Source organism: Pteropus alecto, unplaced genomic scaffold (genome assembly GCF_000325575.1).
Source record: "Pteropus alecto unplaced genomic scaffold, ASM32557v1 scaffold213, whole genome shotgun sequence".
Taxonomy (NCBI): Eukaryota; Metazoa; Chordata; class Mammalia; order Chiroptera; family Pteropodidae; genus Pteropus; species Pteropus alecto.
Genome location: NW_006434829.1, coordinates 4698726 through 4717666, shown reverse-complemented (window position 1 = coordinate 4717666; position 18941 = coordinate 4698726). Strand labels below are relative to the sequence as shown.

Here is an 18941-nt window from a genome sequence, read left to right as displayed (position 1 = left end):
GAGTGTAAGTGAGCAAGAGCAGGATAAACTCCTCAAACAGGACCAGGATGCTAGATGATCAGAGGTGTTTTACTGGTATAGATGTTTGGAGACTTTGCTATAGTGCTGTAACTGTCCTATAAATATTATGCACTTGCTCAGTGTTGTCTTTTTATTGAGATATAACTGACGTGTATCACTGTTAGGTGTAACAACATGACTTATGTATACATTGTGAAATGATCACAATAAATTCAGTTAATAGTTTGAGTCTTTTAATCCCCTGCGGTTAATACTGAAGTCCAGGGCTACTGTCAGAGTGTTAGTTAGGTAAAAGCAATGCTCTTGTTCAACTAGTAATTCTGCTTTGGAAATACCTACCTGTGGGGGACTCTGCTCATAAAAGATGTTTGGCTATGTAATCATTTTGGGAAAATTACAGCAACATTCAGAGTTTCTTTCTAAAACTTCATGAATAGTTGGTACTGTATAGTGCCACTTCTACTTTGGTCAGGTAATGGTGTGACAGCAATAAATAACCACCTCAGGTATTTATTTATGCTAAATGGGTCACAGAACACTTCGAGATAAGGATATATCTATTTCTTAATACTTATCAACAAGACTGAGGTGCAAATGCTATTTGGATCTATAGCGCTTGCTTATTTGAAGAAAACCATTATGACAAACCTGAGAATAATATTAGTTACTACCATTGGCAAAAAAGAATAATCATTTATTAAAGTAGATACAGAACACTTATTTGCTCAAATTTTAATACTGCTTTACACGTTGAGAAACAATTCCTATTATATTTATAACCAAAAATTTCAACTGATCACAGATTTATTTTTCACTTCTCAAACACAGAGTTGATAATCTTGAGGGGAAAATACATCAAAAGCATATATACAATTATAGAAGTTCTTATTATACATGTAGCATGGAAGATACATTACTTTTTACATATTCTAGAAGACATTCAAATCAAGATAAATAGATTCAAACTGGTTGATAAACTTCTGGTGGTTGAGGTCCTTCATTTTATTTTTTGTGATAAGAAAATCCAAAATTACTCATGTTGAATTTCTCATCATACATTCATCTAAAAACAGTAAAAAAAACTTGTAAAGATTGTAGACTGGTTAATTTAGATGTTTTAAAGTGGCTTATTATCTAATTAATTGATGCTGGGGATTTCTGCTGGAGAAGGGAAAAATTATGGAGAAAATCTCTCATTTACGTCTGATAAACAAAATGAAAACAAAAAACAGTTGCAAAGCCGTGTGATGCTATTTCTGGCCTAGCTCATTATGTCCTGATGAACATTTTAAGTGTTTTCTTTTTCATAAAGGTAAAAATCTGAAAAGAAAGACACGTTGTGTATGCTTTTTCCCAAAATATAGATTTTAAAAAAATATATACATATAATATATAGAAGCTGAAATTATGCAAAATCAATAAACAAAACACCACAGTAGAGAGTGGGTGCAGCATATAGATTATAGATGTCCCCACAGCAGTTTGGGGGCTTGCCCCTCCCTTTACCTGTCTCATTTTACCACACCTACGTATCATCAAGCCTGAAATCAAGGCACTACTGACGTCAGGTAGTGCAAAGAGCTCAGATAGTTCTTTAAGAATAAAATACTTTAAATGAGTAGATGAAAATGCAAAATGGCACATTTTTCAACTCATTCCAGTGTCAAAGCTAAACCAAAACATCTAAATATACAAATGCAGCCTGGAAATAGTTTAGTGCAAATAGGAAAAGTAACGGCATAATTTAAAGTTACTTAAATAAGGTGTTGTGAGGGTAGGGGGTCGTTCCTTGAGGTTCCCCTGGGGATAATAGGTGTAATGGCATCTGGTGCAGCATCTTAGTAAAACTTTGAAAAACCAAGAAGACAAAATCAGAGGTGATAACTCACCTACCTCCTAAGTATTTATTATTTTTAACTTATAAAGGGAAATTAAAGGGCGATTTGTGGAAGATCAAAATATTTTCTTAGATTTGCTGATGGGGTGAAAAATAACGTGCGTGCTCCCGCAGTCCGCACGCACGAGGCTGGTGTCCGGCCGCCCGTGCGCAAGCGCGTCCGAGAGCCCAGGTCTCCCGCTGAGGTTTCGTCAGAAGGTCTCGTCGTCATTGCAGTTGGTGGCCCAGTGCCCAAACATCTCGCAGATTTCACAGTACGGGCGTTCCTCGCTCCGACTGCCGTGGTGTGTGGAATGGGGGGGGTCCTCAGACATCTGCGCCTGGGTAGGACAATCCTCTGTGTCGTGGAGATCGAAGCAGTCACATATGTCACAGAAGAGGCGAGGTTTCTTCTTGGACTGCTTCTCCTGGTCGTCACTGCAAATGTTAGCATGTATGATCAGAGACTCAGCTCTATTAGAAGAAATTCAAGAGATAGTATCACTTGTAAAGAATAAAAACCAAGAATTAAGGCCAAGGCTGGGAGCCCCCAGTGTAACTATCATAATCCACATTTAAAACTTCCATGCCAAATCATTTGTAGTGTGTCACTCCCTGGCCATATTTACGGAACTTGGTTTACAGCCAAGTAACCACAAAGCAACTATTTCTCCAATCCACTAGAGAAGCTAAGGTTAAAAACACAATTTATTTAGCTGGAATGAAGGTACAATCAGTATTGCGTAATATGAAATACCTGTCATAATTGTTTAGGTCATCACCGTTCCCATTAAGGGCTGCTTCTGACATCATTTCCACCTTCATCTTGAGGTCTTGATTCTTCCTTTGAAGGTCCACTATTACCGAATTTAGGAAATCGATCTGATTTGTCAGGGAAAAAAAACAAAAAAAACAACAGATGTGTAAAATATCTAAAATGTATAGAATGGACTATCAAGAAGTCACGGACGTACAGTCTCACGCTATGGCTGCAGAGTATGCTGACGTCCCAGAGGGGCCAGCAGTGGCCATTACCGAACCTGTTTTATATGCACACACACAGAATTTTACACAAATCATAACCAGGTAGTTGTCCCATTACACTGCAGAACCAATGCAGGACTCATCCTCCACAGATCTGAAAAGGTTCGGGGAACTTCTCCTCAGATCGCCATCTTAACATTTACTGATTCATCACGGTGGGACGGTCAATGTGTCTTCAGAGGAGACACTCTGGCGCACGCTGACGAGGCGGCGTCTGGGTACCACAGGTGGGAAGGGCGCCAGTGCCGAGTGTGACGGGACAGTGGCATAAGGGGACGACCGGCGGGAGGAAATGCTCTTGGCCTAACGTTTGCTTTTAGACCAGGGGCACTTTCATTTAAAAACAAGCTTCTTCCCTCTTCTACAAATAACGAGGTCTTATTTTTCTAAACGGCCATTGAAAAAAATCTTACTTTACGATATAAAAAATGTACGTATATACACATACATGCACACGTTTCAATTTTTAAAGAACTATTTGGCCTTTTTCTCCTGCTGAGGCAACTTATGAAACAAAACTAGCAATCAACAGCTGTGTGGTTCCCTGCAGGACACCCCTGCCGACACGGAAGCAGACCCACTAAATCTGTCCTCACTTCTTACGATGCACTTTCTAAGACTTTATTCTGCTAGGAGCTCCGTTTCGGGAAGAAGGAAAAGCTGCAGAATGGATGTAAGTATAGTGGGAAACCACACACACACTCTCACTCACTCACAAATTAGGAAACATAAAACGAACCATTTGCTGATTGGAAGAAAAGTGTTGGCAGCAGCAGATGAAACAAACGGAAGCAGAAAGGAAATGGGGGGAGAAAAAACACTGTTAAGTTGATGTTTATTAGACATACAAACTAAGCAGACAACGCTAACCAAGGTAAGTTCGTACGTCTGCTGAATCCTTTCAAGCCTTTGAAAGGAGATGTCAGTTAACTGAAACAAATCACAAGCCCCTGAGCTTTGCTTGCATTTAAAAATGAAAGATGGCTTTTGTACCTGTGATTTTTGGACAAGATAAATATATCCAAAATATTAAAACTGAAGATGGGTGTTTGTTGTATGTGCTATAATATTTCCAAATATAGACTACTTTGCCTCCATATAATCCCCTGTTTAAAACTAAGGCTGTTTTGTTAATTTTGGCTTTAGGAAACAGTTTTCAAGAACTCCATCTTTTAAAGGTAAAGATGAGCAAGGAACCTTTTGACAGAAGGATCCTACTTCTAGGAATACTATTAGATCTGCAAAATGACACATGTCCAAGTTAATTCATGACAGCATTGTTTTATAATACACCTAAAAGGTCAGAAACATCCCAAATGTCATGTCAACCAATAGAGAACTGATGACATTAGGGTACAGCCATAGAATGGCATACTATACAGCTAGAAAAAAGATAACTGCAGGCTGGTTTATGTAATATGCCACCATTTATGTAAAAAAGGAGGGGAAAAAGACTATTCACCTTGGCTTGTATGTACATTTAGAAAAAAATCTCTGAAAAGATTTAAGAAGACACTAATAACAGTGATCACCTGCTTGGTGGTTTGGGAACTGAGAATGTTTGATGGGAGATTCTTTTTACTGAATGTGTTTTTAATAGGGCTTAATGTTTGAATGATACATTCATAATAGGCAATAGGAATGTATTACCTATTCAAAAGATGAGACGATCTTTTAAGTAGTGAGTAAGCAAAGCTGAAGGAGAGAACATTACCTGACTCTCCTGGGCTCGTTCGTCCTCTTCTGCCTGAGTATCAGTATTACCTGATAATAAAAAAAAAAGAAAAAACGTGGAGGGGGATTTTTTTTTTTTTAATTGCTCTTTTTCTTTGTCATTGCACTGTAAGGGCCAGTGCTAGAAACCCACTTTCTGTGGACTTCTCAGAGGCACCCCTGGGGACACGTTCACGAGTGCCTGTCCCACGCTGGACCCCTCGAGACCTGCGTCGGTGCTGGCCCTTCCCCTTGAGGTGTTGTCGCTCAGGCTGGCTCACAGCTGGCAGCAGTGCCCCTCAGCTGTCTGAATTCAGAGGCCAGCGCCATTCTCTCACGGGCGCCTGTCCTCTGCCGCAGCACTTTCAGACCCCACGGCTGCCCCTGGGGTGGCGGCCAGCGTCTACCATGCTACGTCTGCCGACACTCCCAACCACGGAAGGTCCGAAGTGGGGAGAGCGGGCGCCCCTCTGCGTGGACCTGGGTCATGAGGAGCCCTTGGCTGACTGAGCGGGAGTGCGGGATGCAGCACGTCGGCTGCCTGCGGGGGGCATCTCGACCAGACAGGAAGCAGGGGGCTCGGAAAGGGGCGCCACACGGTCGTTTTACCTGAGGAGCTGCTCAGCTGCCTCTTGTTTTCTTTGAGTTGAAGCTCCAAGTTCTTTACCTTGAGCTCAAGCTTCACCTTATCAGACTCTAGAGACTGGACGACTGAATGCAAGGACTTGGCCGAGGCGTTTTCTCCCCTGAGCACTGTGACCTGGAACACAGCGGTGTAGCTTAGGCTCGGAGTTTGAACAGAAAGAGGCAGCGGGAATGTTCACCCCAGAAGGTACTCTACCTCATTTCTCAGTTTTTCCAGCTCTGCATCCTTTTCCGTGAGTAAGGCACTAGTAATACTGATGGATTTCTGCAAGGAAGCTTTTTCTTCATCTGTGTCTTTTATTAACTTGGATTCTCTAAAAAACCAAAGAGTTAAAAATTCCAGAAATCAACCGAGAGAGTGGTCAGTGTCTAACTCTCCTAGAACAAACGTGTAATTAACTTTCGTTAATGTAAAGAAAAAAGGTATGACAGGGAAATTTTATAGGGCGTTAAGGCTATTACGCTTGCAAAATTTTACTTGAAATTTTACTTACTGTGAGGGGAGAAAAAGTTTACTATGCATAGACATGCCAGAATCTGCTATCATTGTATCCATTCGAATTTAAAGAAACAAGTTAATAACTTTGGAAGACATAGAATTAAAAAAAACAAAACCAGATCGTTGCACCCCCAAAGAATTCTTTTAAAAATCTAACCCCAGTTGAGTTCTGTTACTTCTCAAATAAATTATTACCAAGCAATAACGACAATTAAAATACACACATGCAAAGCGATTATACAGATGTCATGCAGAGCAGTTTTATGCTGGAAGTATCGATTGGTTCTCACTAATTTCAGTAACTTTTAGCAAGTTCCAAGAATGTGTTTTTGAGATCTCATGGGCCAAAACGGTAGCAACGATTATTACTACTATTCAAACTGAAGGATTATTACTTTTCATCCATGGAATCTGAATCCGAAGACGACATTAAATTGCTCAGAAATTAAAGGTGATTGCATAAAAGCTAGAACAGAAATGTTAAAATGGATTTTCAGGTATAGAAAACATGGGGGCGTCTGGAAGGAGAAGGTCCAAGTTCTGGGTGTATGTCCTCGGCCTGACTCGGCAGAGGGAGGGGACCGGGCCTTCAACGAGAGGAGGGGGGAACGTGATTCTTGGAGTCGAGGGAGTGGGAAAGAAGGGGGACGATGAAGGGAAGACAGGGAGGGAGGGAGGAAGGGAGGGCAAGACATGACAGATACAACCCAAAGGGGCAGGCTTCCGCGCGTTTGTGTGTGTTTGAGTTTACGTTGTTGTAAAAGTTACATGCATTTCACAAGTACCAATGGTCATCAGAGACAAGGAAAGACTGAGGAACTGTCACAGACTGGAGGAGACTACGGGGTGTGACAACTAAATGCAGTGTGGTTTCCTACACTGGATCCTGGAAGAGAAAAAGGACGTTAATGGAAAAACTGGGGCAATGTGAATAGTCTAGAAAGTCTAGAGTCCAGCTAAGAGTCCTGTGCCCGTGTCACTTTCGGAGCTTTCATAAATGTACCAGGGACTGTACACGTTAGGGGGGTGCTGGGGGAAGGGTATGCGGGAACACTGAACGACCTTCACAAATCTATGAATTTAAAATGTTTTAAATAAAAAGCTGTTGTTTTTTTTTTTTAATACGTGCAGTCTGAAACAAGATAAAAAGACCTTGTATCACAAAAATATTCTGGGGAAAACAGAACTGGAGACTAGTTTCCTAGCTAGCTCTCAGGCCATACAACCTATGACATTAATGCGGCTGATCGTCAGTGAGAATTCAGAGCTTAAACGAGCCGAATTATTCCCGGTTCTACCAGCGGTAACTGGGTGAGTGCAGAGCATGTAATGGTTTGGTCTGTTTTAGAAACAACTAGAAGAATCGGAAACTGAGGCCCAGGTTAGAAATGGCAGAAAGTATGGTTAGTGAGACCCAAGATATCCGGCACACGAATTACAGAATTCTCATGATTTATGATAAATTGAAATTCTACACAAAGATAAAAATATAAGTGTTGTATTTATCTCATTGTGAGGCTTGCACTTTTACTCCAGAATGATGAGTAATAAGAAAAGAATCTGAGACTTACAGAAGTTTCTTGAATTCAACACCCAAGCATTATTTGTACACTGAAAAGGGGGTGGGCACCAGTGACGTTCAATTACTAGGGGTGACACCTAGCTAGGAAATAGGGTCTTGTTTAGGTTAAAACAAAGATTTTAATGGAAGGAATGTACAGGTACTTCCTCCACCTGTAAAGTAAATATCTGACGTTATCCAAAGATTCAATAAATCTTGAGCTCCTTAAGTTTCTAGTAAACTTATTTGGTAGTTTATCATGAAAACTATTTCAAGAGCTTCACTTGTTATAAATACAACTTGAATTTGAACAATGTTACTGTAAATATTTTTACTGAAAAATACCAGGATTTGGGGGTTATGAAGCAGATTAAGATTCCTCCATAATCAGGACTCTAGTTAGCCAAGACGTCACAGATTCTTTAGTGTCAGGGACCGTCAGCTGGCAGAAGGAAGAAGGTACAGGTATCTTGCTTGTCATCGCATACACAAAACCTCTAAGCGAGACTGCTCTCTAAGATGGCAAGCAGAACGCTGCTGCATTATTATCAAAAGATGCTTGGCTGTGAGAGGGATACGACTTGTGACATCTCCCAAATGACAGGACAAACAGACAGCGGCAGCTCATCTTTGTGACAGATCTTCAGTGCTGGCTTCTTAGGCTATTTCTGAGCCCTAATCCCACTGTGCAAACCAAGAGGGACAAGTTAAACCATTTATGCCAACATTATTGACATCTGAGTCACAAATCACACTAACGGTGGGGGAAGGGCATATTACTTTTAAGCCACCCTGGCTAGTCTGGCTTGGTGTTACTAAAAATATCAAGAAGGGAAGATAAACATAATAGGAAAGGAAGGCTAGAGGGGCCCCAAATCTTTTCCGCAAGGGAACATGTTGCCCAGATTCTTTCCTTACTACTTACATAAGAAATAAACTCTAGTAACGAAGGAAATACCTTAAAGTGTTACTGGGCAAGCTTTAAAAATGCAAGATAACAAGAACCGAATATTAGAAACATGAAGAGAAATGCAAATACAAATTTGCACTGAAGTTCTTCACCGTATATAGGTACAAAAAAAGTGTGTGTGTGTGCGCGCGCGCGCATGTGTGTGTACTGTTGAGAATATTTTACAAAACAAAAGCGAGACACAGAGGGACAAAGGCAGCCAAAAAATATATACAACAGTTTGGTTTACTAAAAAGATATGAAATTTATTTATTATAACGTGGATAGACTTTCTTTAGTCTTACCATGAAAGACACACAGATATAGCAAAGGAAGCAAGAGTAGGAAAGGGAAAAGAGAGGGGTGAGATGAGCATTGGTCAGTAGCACAAGCTTGGAGACAGTCAGACAGTCAGCAACCCACAGTGAGCTTAACGAGCCGAGGCGCACGTGACCGCGTCAGACTCTGCAGGCGGCACGGTTCACTAGTTTTCAGTCCTGACAGAAATCCTGCATTTACACTAACAGAATTCATTGTGACTTCATGAAGTCCCTTCTTGGGCATAAGGAAGCCTAGAGGAGGGAAGGAAGCCAGACGAGTTTCCTCATCTGCTGCGGGGTGTCACAGTCAGAGGGACACGCCTCCCCAGTTCTGTCACTTAGAGCGATTCGAGGTTGGCCCTGCTTTACCCATTGGACATCTGGGAACCTGTTTTGAAGGAGACTTGTCTAACTTGCAGACCAGTTTTCCAAAGAAATGATTACATTTTTAAGCTAAGAGAAAAACCTTCACTACGTATTGCTTGATTCAATGTTTAGGTACCTTAGCAGCTACAAGAGGATGCTACTAACTTCTCACTGATAAGTAGTTTCACCCCGCAGTCAGGAGTAAGTTCTGCACTTCAATGTAATGACCCCTCGGAAGATGAAATTGTATCCTGTTTTGACTGTTGTATGTCCAATGATCACTTGTTGGCCAAGAGCTCAGTTCTCACTTAAACAACTACATTTCAAATATCCTCATGATTTAAGTCCTTTCCCGGCTTTTAAATTAAATATCAAATTCTTTTTAGTACTCCCTGTGAAATTTACTTAACTATTACACACACAGACCTACATACGAATCTTCTGCCAAACTGACTTTTAGAAGGCACTTAAAGGCCTAAATTAATAGCTAAAATATATACTCGCATTCAGATTTCTAAAATAGACATAATTTTCCATGAGGGTTAATTAACAATTTGACAGACAAAAAAAAAAAAGTTCTAAATCTGGGAAACTATAGATTTAAAATTTTTTCACTCCCAGAAAATCATCTTTATCTCCCTTTACTGATAAAAAGAGTCATTTTCGAGAGCTATTCTCCTAAACATATCCAGCACCTAAAATGGCAGCAGAGATGGTGAAGTAAGGAGAGAGGAATGAACACGCACCCAAATTTGTTCCATCTTTATAAGCCGTGAAAAAAGTCACAGGCCTAATTACATTTTAAAGGGCAAGTGATTCTAAAGTCACATGGTAAAGACTAATGACCATAGCGAGTTTTTCTTAAAAAAAAAAAAAAAAACAAAAGTAATAATAAATAAATGTATGGTGAAAAAAGAACCAGCATAAATATCTGAAGACCTGGGCCTTATACCTGCATCTGAGCTCCTGGCCAAGTCGCTTAACTTTTTGGACTCTAGTTTCAGCGTTTTAAAATGCAAGCCCCACCGTGTATTTATTTCACTGGGTTGTTTGAGATTAGATGAGTTCGTGAATTATGAAGAGCTCCATAAATGCAAGAGGCCTATGCCAGTACTTACACCAGCCCATTTTCATATGTTCCCTCACCAGAATGTCACAGGAATAGCCCTATTAACCTTTTCACGTATCCTTGATAACCGTATACATGAGGTTCTTTATAAAGTAAAAATAGATATGCCACGGCCCAGTGGGCAGAGCTGTGCCTGTACACAGGAGCTAGGTTCAGGCCTGGCAGACCAGTCACCACAGGTAATGCACAGCCACCTGGAGAACACCTGGCTGGACCAGGGCTGTGGCGGTGCTGAAACACACATGCATTCTGGTGTGAAATGTTAAAGAAAAATGAATAAGTATTTTTAATTAAAGAAAGGAGGAAAGGCACCCCTGGACCAAGGCCTAGTGTCCTTTAGAATGTAGCTTATGGAATCCAAATATCTCTGTGGGCTAAATAAAGCCCTCAAATTCCTAGACACCTGCCTTATGGGCAGGAGGGGACACTGCCAGTGTGAAACACGCGTGTCAGCGGTCCACTGCGGGACGTTCCTCTGCTCTGACAGGTAAGCATACTTTGCAAGAGCCTGGAGAATTCTTTTTTTCTAGTGTATTCTATTATTTTAGAAGAGCAGACTGACTGCCAGGCGTATAAGCATCAAGCTTCCAAACGCTCATGTCTGTGGGCCCCTTTATCCTCACTTAAAGGTACTGGAAGGCTTCCATTTGAATACCATTTGATTATCATGAAAGAACAACAAATAACTCTTTTTCTTAGAAAACAGAAAAATTTTAATGGTGTTACTCATTATTATTGAGAAATTAAAATTTTTATAAAATTAAAATCAGTATTTATATGCAGATCAATTTTTCCATGTAAAATTATAGTATTTTTAGTTACTGAAACTAGGAGGGAAGAGCAGTATGTTATGAGACAATCCGATTTTAGAACACTTCTGAATAAATGCCAACTGAACGCGGCTTAAAAACTCAACTATTCCTTGTTTTAGTAATTAATACTAAAACTTGTGCAAATGAATTTTCATAATTTGTCAATTATGAGTACCAAACCATTGCAATGTGACTTTCCGAACCTAAGAAGGTCGCGTGTTTTCTACAAGTCACCGTACAAGTCATCCATCATCTTCTAACACTTTCCCTTTTGAAACACACACTCTCACACACATGCCAGCAAAAAACACGAAAAGAAAACCTACCTCTTTTTCATTTCTAACAACTGATTATTGAGCACAGATCTCTCTTCTTCCACCTGGAAAGAAACACACAAAAAAGTTCAGTTCAGAACAAGCCCGCAGGCCTGTTTCTCGTGCCACAGGTCACGTCCTCAGACTCCAGGACACCTAAAGTAATTGGCTTTCCTCATGGGCAATGAAAAAAGAGCAAGTGGTCACCGTGTCACAGGGAGCACGGCTACCAGTTACGAATCATTTACGACCTGAGCGACTCCCCTTCCTCGGGGACTTGAGAGGTAAAAATATGACCACCTGAGCAGTAGGTGCCGTACCTCAGACAATCAACAAGTATTTGTGAACCAACCTAGTGAAAGCTTCAACATTAACATCTGGGCTCCTTTACTGAGACAACGGAGGTTGCTAATGCCAGGAGGGCGGGGAACAGGTCATTTCTTCCACGTGGGCCTCATTTTATACCTACTCTATTCCAAGCATTCGTTTTCTCGCCTATAAAATATGAAGGTTACAAAAGAATCTCCAGGGGCCCTTTCGTTCTAAAATTCTATTATTCTACGAAGGTAAAAAGCAAAAGATTCAGTTAATTCATCTTCTGAGATAAGCCTTACCTCTACCCCTCAATCTGCACACCAGACTTTAGCCAACTACCCATTCCAATTCACACTGCTCAGCAAACAGGGGTGAAAAGGCTCTAGAGAGTGCATGTGTGTGTGCATGTGTGTGTGTGTTTTAAGGGTAACACCAAAGTCTATGTAGTAATGGTTCCCAACAGCTCAGAATTTAAGCTGTATGTAGTTAAAGTCTTACTTCTGTTTACGTATTTGTTATGTACATGCTTTGCTATAAGGCCTTCATATCTAAAAAGTTCTTTCATATACACAGACGTGTATGTTTTGAACATTAAATGACATTCATATGTCTCCTGAGGTTAACATACAGTTTTTTCACTGTGGAGTCTGCTTTCCCGGTCTATTAACGTATATGCATTAGCTGTGTGAGTAATTCACAGAAATATTGAAACATTTTTAAAGAGCGAAAGGAGGGAAAAAGAGTGGGAAGCAAACACTAAAAAATGAGAGGAGGAACATCTGGGGAGTGGGATGTGGAGATGAGAGGGGCTTCCATTTTTTCCTTTACGCCCTTTTATATGGCTTACATCTATTTTTTTAAATAAGTATGCCGTTAAAAATTTTTTAATTAAAAAATTAAAAACAAAGAAGAATTCAATAAATAAATGTAAGACTGGGAAATGCCTACAATGAAGATATAAATGGATAAAGGACACAACCGATAATTCACAACAGAGAAAATACAATTAATAGATGTTTGAAAAGTCACTCAACCCTGCAAAAAACAGTACGCAGAGATTCTCCCTCTTTCCTGGAGGATGCATTGTGCCTAAATTTCCATGGAACAGAAGTTTGGAATACTTATTGTACTGATTCTTTATAGAAAACAATGTTTTTTTTCCTTCTGGACCAGGATCCGATCCAGGATAACAAGTTGCATTTAGTAGTTACATTTCTTTAACTAGTTTCTCATTCTTTCCTTGTCTTTTGTGACCCTGACATTTTTGAAGAGCACAGGCCAGTTAATTTGCAGAACGTCTGTCCGTTTGGATTCATCTGATGTTCCCATGGAGTCAGATCACGCGCCATTTGGTAGGAACCACACAGAAGTGATCCCGTGTCGTTCTCAGTACGTGCTCATGAGAGGCACACACTGGTGAGGATTTGGTCACCTGGTTAAGAAGCATCTTCCATGTTTCTCCACTATAAAGGTATTATTTTTTTCTTTGTGACTAATAAGTATTTTTGTATCGAGTTGGTTATTTGGGGTGTTTGCCTCCCCACATAAACTTTAGAATCAGTTTGTCAATATCTACAATATAACTTGCTGGGATATTGATTGAGACTGCATTAATCTATAGACCATGTTGAGGACAATCAGCATCTTGACAATAGTGAGTCTATGTATCCATGAACATGGAATATCTATCTATTTATTTAGTTTTTTTTTATTTCATTCATCAAAGTTTTGTAGTTTTTCTCAGATCTTTGAATATTGAATTAGCCTTACATATCTGGGATAAATTCCTCTTGGTTGTGGTATATAATTCTTTTTACACATTGTTGGATTCAATTTGCTAATATTTTGTTGGTACATACTATTTCTAATCTATTTATGTTACCCACTAGAAAAGGCAAAACTATAGGACCATAAAAGAGGTAGTTTTTAGGGATTAGAAGGTGACTGACTAAAATGAGTAGGAGAGAACTTTTGAGGGTGAAGAAAATCCTGATTGTGGGGTAAGTTATATGACTGGATACATATGTTGGAATTTGCCAAACCATACACATACGAAGGGTGAATTTTATGTAAATCATACCTTAATAAATAGGACTTTGGGGGAAAAAAGCAAGTTTGAGTAATTTATATAACATAGCTTTTGTGAAAAACAAAAATTATATATATATGCATTTGTATATGTTGTTACACACATAAAGAACAGTATGAGAAGATACACTAAACCATTTACAATATTAACAAGATGACGATGGGAGGAGTTATAATTTTGAAATGGCATATATATGTGCATTGTTTCATGTTACAAACCATGTATTTCTAATTTTAAAGTACCAGTACAATTTTAAAGGAATAAATAATTCTCATTTTTGAGAGATATAAAAATAATTACAGATGAAATGACAGGATATCTAGGATTTGCTTCAGATTAACCCATGACAGAGTGGAGGGTAAGTGGGAACATAGCAGAAACAAGAGTGACCAAGAGGTGATGGCTTTGGAAGTCGGCTACACGGAGGTTCACTGTAGTGCTCATTCTGCTTCTGTGTGTGCTTGAAGTTTTCCATAATAAAAGGCTGAATAAAAGGGAGGGTTACTTTAAAGAAAAACATTAAGAAAGTAATATTACAGTGAAGCTACTAGTGTACAAATAATCACAGTTTAGGGAACACTGGCCCAGAAATCTCAGAGAACATATCTACCCATAAAACTGTTTTTTAAAAACACATGGTGGGTAATCTGCTTTTAACTTATCATTTAAGCTAAGAAAAATACTAGCTTGTGTGAAATGAAGGATGTGTTGACGTTCAAAGTCATTACATATGCAATTCCTGCTTTGCAGGCTCATTAAAAACCAGTGGAATAAAAATCCTCAGAGAGGAGCAGCAATTTTCTTTCTGTTGTGCTCGCTGCCATCTCCTCCAGTTCTGAGCACTGACAGGCACACAGTAGGCACTCAGTAACTGTGTGCTGAGGGAACAAATGTCTCAGGTCATCAGTGAGCTGGTGTTTCCGATGGGAATGCGAGGTGGCACTTACAAGCCAGCTCTCATGCAACTGCCTCTCTCTGCTCAACTAGCCTAATTAAGCCAAAGCCGTGCTAAGCCGACGCTGTTCCCACCGACTTCCCCAGTGAAGTGGTTCACATTTGGGCTATTTCGGTCTCTTCTCTAAGCAAGTGTTCTGATGTCCAAAATAGCAGCTCTACCTTGACAGCACAAAACACATTCATATTTCCTGTGCCTGAGGATTTCTCTCTGGCCTCCCACACAGACAGACAGACTGCTGCTGTTAGAAGTGGAGAAGGTAATGCGGAAAAAAGGAAGAGGAGGCTTCGGTAATTTCTGTGGACAAGACTTTTCAGAGAAAAAAGAAGAGGGGGATGAGTGCAGTGACGTGCTGCCTAGACCCCGCTTTCAAGCTAGGCTCCTTTGTCGCCAGCTTCTGGGACAGCCCGGAGCTGTCAGCCCTTCAGGGGTCATTGCTGTGGAGCGACTTCGAGTCAGGGTCATGCCCCTTTTCCGGGATGGACCACCTCCAGTGACTGATGTGGAGTTATAAAAAGACAGGTGATCTAGCCCAATATGGGACAAAGTTCCAGCTCCGGAGCTCCTCACGAGGTGGGTCAAGGCTGTCACTGGGCCCGCATCATGGCTCAGCTTCTTGCTCTGCCCAATCCTAATTCCTTCTCCTGTTTTCCACAGGTGCTGTCCCAAGGGCCCATCTTAATAAACATCATGCACACTAAACACTCTCTAAGCTTGCTTCCCGGGAAACTGACCTGCAATGGGAAACATTAAGTTACCACCGGAAGTTCTTAGAAAAGGTACAGGAAGATAGCAAGCCTTGGAGATTAGTTTGCATTGATATGCATCTGTATATGAATTATGTAAGTAAATACACATGAATATATTTACGTCCTCATCACTGTCCTTTATCAAGAATGCTATTGATGGTGTGGCTCTAGGGTAGGGAGATCGTGACTGAGGGAGGCCAATAAATATGAAATAGCTCTTTAAACAGTGCACACACATGTCACCTTGGTCTTTTTCACTCCTGGGTGCTGAAAAGACAGCAGCTACTCTTCCCATAAGTCTGCGAGCAGCTCTGGTGCAGTTAAAGTGCATCCTTTGTCAGCGGCAAACATCCTTAACTAGAAAGACACAAACTGGAAGAGACCCACAGCCCTTGGCAGTCACTTACAGACCGGAAAGCATCTCAGTGCTGGGAAACACCTTTCTACGAATCTCCTTAAAAACTGGAGCACTTCAGAGGACTATGGAGAAGTCTAGAGGGATGTCTCAAACAAGAAATTTAAAATAGGCAGAAAGAGAAGATGTAGGGTAAAAAAGGCCTTCAGCAACTAAACATGCCCACCGGTCCATTTCCTAAATGTGATGATGCCTGGAAATGCTTATCTGAGTGAAAAGAGGGTTCCCGCAGAACCCAAACAACTCGGAGTTTTTGCCCATTTCTAACTTGTAGATAGAGCTGTCATTTTTTAAAAAGAAAAATTAACATATCATTTTTATTAAAATGATATATGCTCACTTTTAGAAAATTCAGCAACATAGAAAAATAAAAAATATCCCCAATTTACCAGTGAGGACTAATTCTAAGTGTCTGGAATAACTGGACTTTTATGTTAGAATAATTCCAGCACAGTTAGCATCAGCTGAACGACATGGCAGGCTTCTCCATGTACACTCAGCAAGGAGGATAAAGGATATGGGGTGGGGTGGGGGGGAATTTAATTTTACTTAAATTTAACAGGAGAAAGAAAAATGGAAGTCAACAAAAGAAACTGGTTGAAGGTAAAAAAAAGTTCTTTACCACAAAGATATATTCGATTCTAAGAGCTCCCACTAAGTTTATATACATCTATTATGTAAAATTTTCAAGTAATATACATTTTTTTAAAACATGAGATTAGCATCATTTTCTTAGGTATAAGTTAATTTTAACTTCAGACAATATCAAACATCCCCCGACATAAAAGATGAGGAAGTCTGAGCACTTTCTCTTTCACCTGACTGCCTCAAATTTTGTCAGTCATATCATTTTTTCTCCTTTTTCTTTCCTTTTTTCTCTTTACCTTGCAAATGTTTTAAACTTACATTCACTAAATGATCAAAATTAGCATCAAGCAACATCACATGTCTCCTAGCAGGGTACAATATGATTATAAATATATAGTCTTCCTGCTAAAAATGCCTAACCTGGATGCCATCATCATGAAACATCAGACAAACCCAAAATGAAGAGTTTATACAACACAACTGGACTGTTCTTTTCAAAAAAAGTCAAGTCATGAAAGGCAGAGGAACTGTTCCAGATTAAAGAAGATTAAAGAGACCTGAAAACTCAGTGTATGGAATGCATGATCCCAGACTGGAGCCTGAATCAGAGAAAAAACAAAAACAAAAAAACTATAAGGAATTATTGCTGGGACAACTGCCTGAACGGGAATATTGTTTGCACCTTAGATAACAGCGTTAAACTTCTGGAGTTTGATAACCATGTAGTTAGGCAAAAACAAGTCTCTAGAGCGTATGAGCGTTCTACGTTCTATTTTTACAACTTTCGCAAAATTTGAAGTCATCTCCAAAAAAAAAACGAAAAGTTAAAAACACAATTCTACTCTGTGTCTGTAACTCCCTGAACTTTATCTTAGGTTGTTTATCCACTTGGATTTAATTCTCACCAGCAATCCTTTTATCGGTTTCTCTTTAGCCAAATTCCGTATTCTGATTGGCCAGCTTTTATCATCGAGTAGCTTCCAGGACTCACAGATGCTACAGCTTCTTTCACGTTTCTTCCATGTTTGAAAACCTCCGCCTACCCTCTCATCTGAACAATGCTGCTGGGACAGGATGCTCTTCATCCTGTTTCTGTCCCTCAGAACTTCGGAAAGAGCACATCAAAGTTTTCTGGTGTTAGATGTGTCTGCAGTGGGTTGGTTTTTTATCTTTTTATAAGGAATCTGCTTTTTTTTGCCTGAGCACCTGAGCAGTAATTCTTGAAGTTCAAGAATAATCGGGGTATTTTTGGGGTGTCATTTACTTTGTACCAATTTCCCCTTCCCTTTGTGAACTCATTTTCAGCAAGAAGGACACAACCCGCGATGTTCTTTCCATATGCAGATTCAGTTCTTCCTTCGCTTGGAGAAAAACTTCCGCGCCATCCCTCCTAATGCTTTCTTCTACTGCATTTGTTCTCTACGGCAGGGATGTCTGGATTACCTCTGTCCTCCATGGTTATCATCTTTCCACTAACTCTTTCATCTCTTTACTGTTTCCTCTTTATTTACTATGACTGGCTCAAGCCTCGCCTTTATATTTTTAGAAATGTTCATGAGGTTCCTTTCTGCTTCTGATTTATTTCCTGGTTCTAATATAATGTGGTTTTGATCTCCGATTTGTTCTTTAACTCTTCGATCTCTTCAATTTGTATCATTTTCTCATTCTCCTCTTTGAATAGCTGTTTTATTTAAGTCACTTAAGTTTTTATATAAAACCATTTTTTACTTTGCATGATATTTTCTCATGGCTCGAAATCCTTCTCACACTCTGGTTTCCTGTGTCCCTTTTTTTCTTCTTTTGGTGCAATATGTATGCAACTGTTCCTCTTATTATGGGCATCTCTACCTAGACTTTCACGTGTAATGTAAATGAATTATTCCTACTCTATCTGAGACCTCCCACCTGCACCTCCAAGCTACGGCTGGAAAGCTGGGCACTGTAGTGTGCACATTTCTGTAGCCAGAGGGCCCTGGGGCGAGGCTGGAGAATGGGCTTCTCGAGAGTTTTCTTTCCCTGTCCTGTGTCTCATTCACTGCATCTGAACAGAGGTGTTCCTGCTCCCAGGACGGTGTCCTCAGGCTTCAGCCACAGGCAGGTATCATAAGCTGGTTCTCCCAGCACCTACTCTCATGTCCTTTGTTGCTTTCCGTCCCTAGAGACAGGAACGCAGCCTCATTATGGTTGGAGGTGGTTAGGTGACACTGTTTTAGAGATCCCAACTTTTCCCTCTCCTAATATTAAAAGACAAAATCACATGAGGGGGGAGCCCTCCACATTCTCCCACCTGTCCCCTCCCCCTGCTTCCTCTTGGAAAGGTCTGCACTGCCTGGAGGAACAGCGAGAGAATGAAAACCACAGGCCAAGGACAGCGGCAGAGCAGACAGACGAGCCAGTTCCCTAAGGATGTTCCTGAGGGCTGGACCCACTGGGACTGTCTACCTGTGGACTTACCGCATCTGAGAAAAAGGCCACCCACTCCCACCACCTCTGTCTAGCTAAGCCACTCTGTTGGATAGACTGGAAGGTGACAACTAGCAGTTTTTCCTGCCTCTGGGAGAACCCTGAGATGGCAGAAGAG

At 40.4% G+C, this 18941-nt stretch overlaps 1 protein-coding gene across 13 annotated transcripts in view; it reads right to left on the bottom strand.

Moving 5' to 3' along the window:
- Nucleotides 1-694: 694 nt before the first annotated feature.
- Nucleotides 695-18941, bottom strand: part of CLIP1 (CAP-Gly domain containing linker protein 1) — a 104798-nt gene continuing 86551 nt past the window's right edge. For 9 of the 13 annotated variants that reach the window (XM_025045472.1, XM_025045467.1, XM_025045466.1 and 6 more), the window contains 6 exons: nucleotides 11262-11314; nucleotides 5496-5613; nucleotides 5264-5414; nucleotides 4656-4705; nucleotides 2655-2779; nucleotides 695-2371 (listed from right to left, as the gene is read on the bottom strand). In XM_025045472.1, the coding sequence (XP_024901240.1) occupies nucleotides 2110-2371; nucleotides 2655-2779; nucleotides 4656-4705; nucleotides 5264-5414; nucleotides 5496-5613; nucleotides 11262-11314 (759 nt within the window). In that variant the 3' untranslated portion in view covers nucleotides 695-2109. The remainder of the gene's footprint in view (nucleotides 2372-2654; nucleotides 2780-4655; nucleotides 4706-5263; nucleotides 5415-5495; nucleotides 5614-11261; nucleotides 11315-18941) is intronic. The other 4 variants (XM_015587941.2, XM_015587944.2, XM_006910003.3 and 1 more) reach the window with 1 other exon arrangement.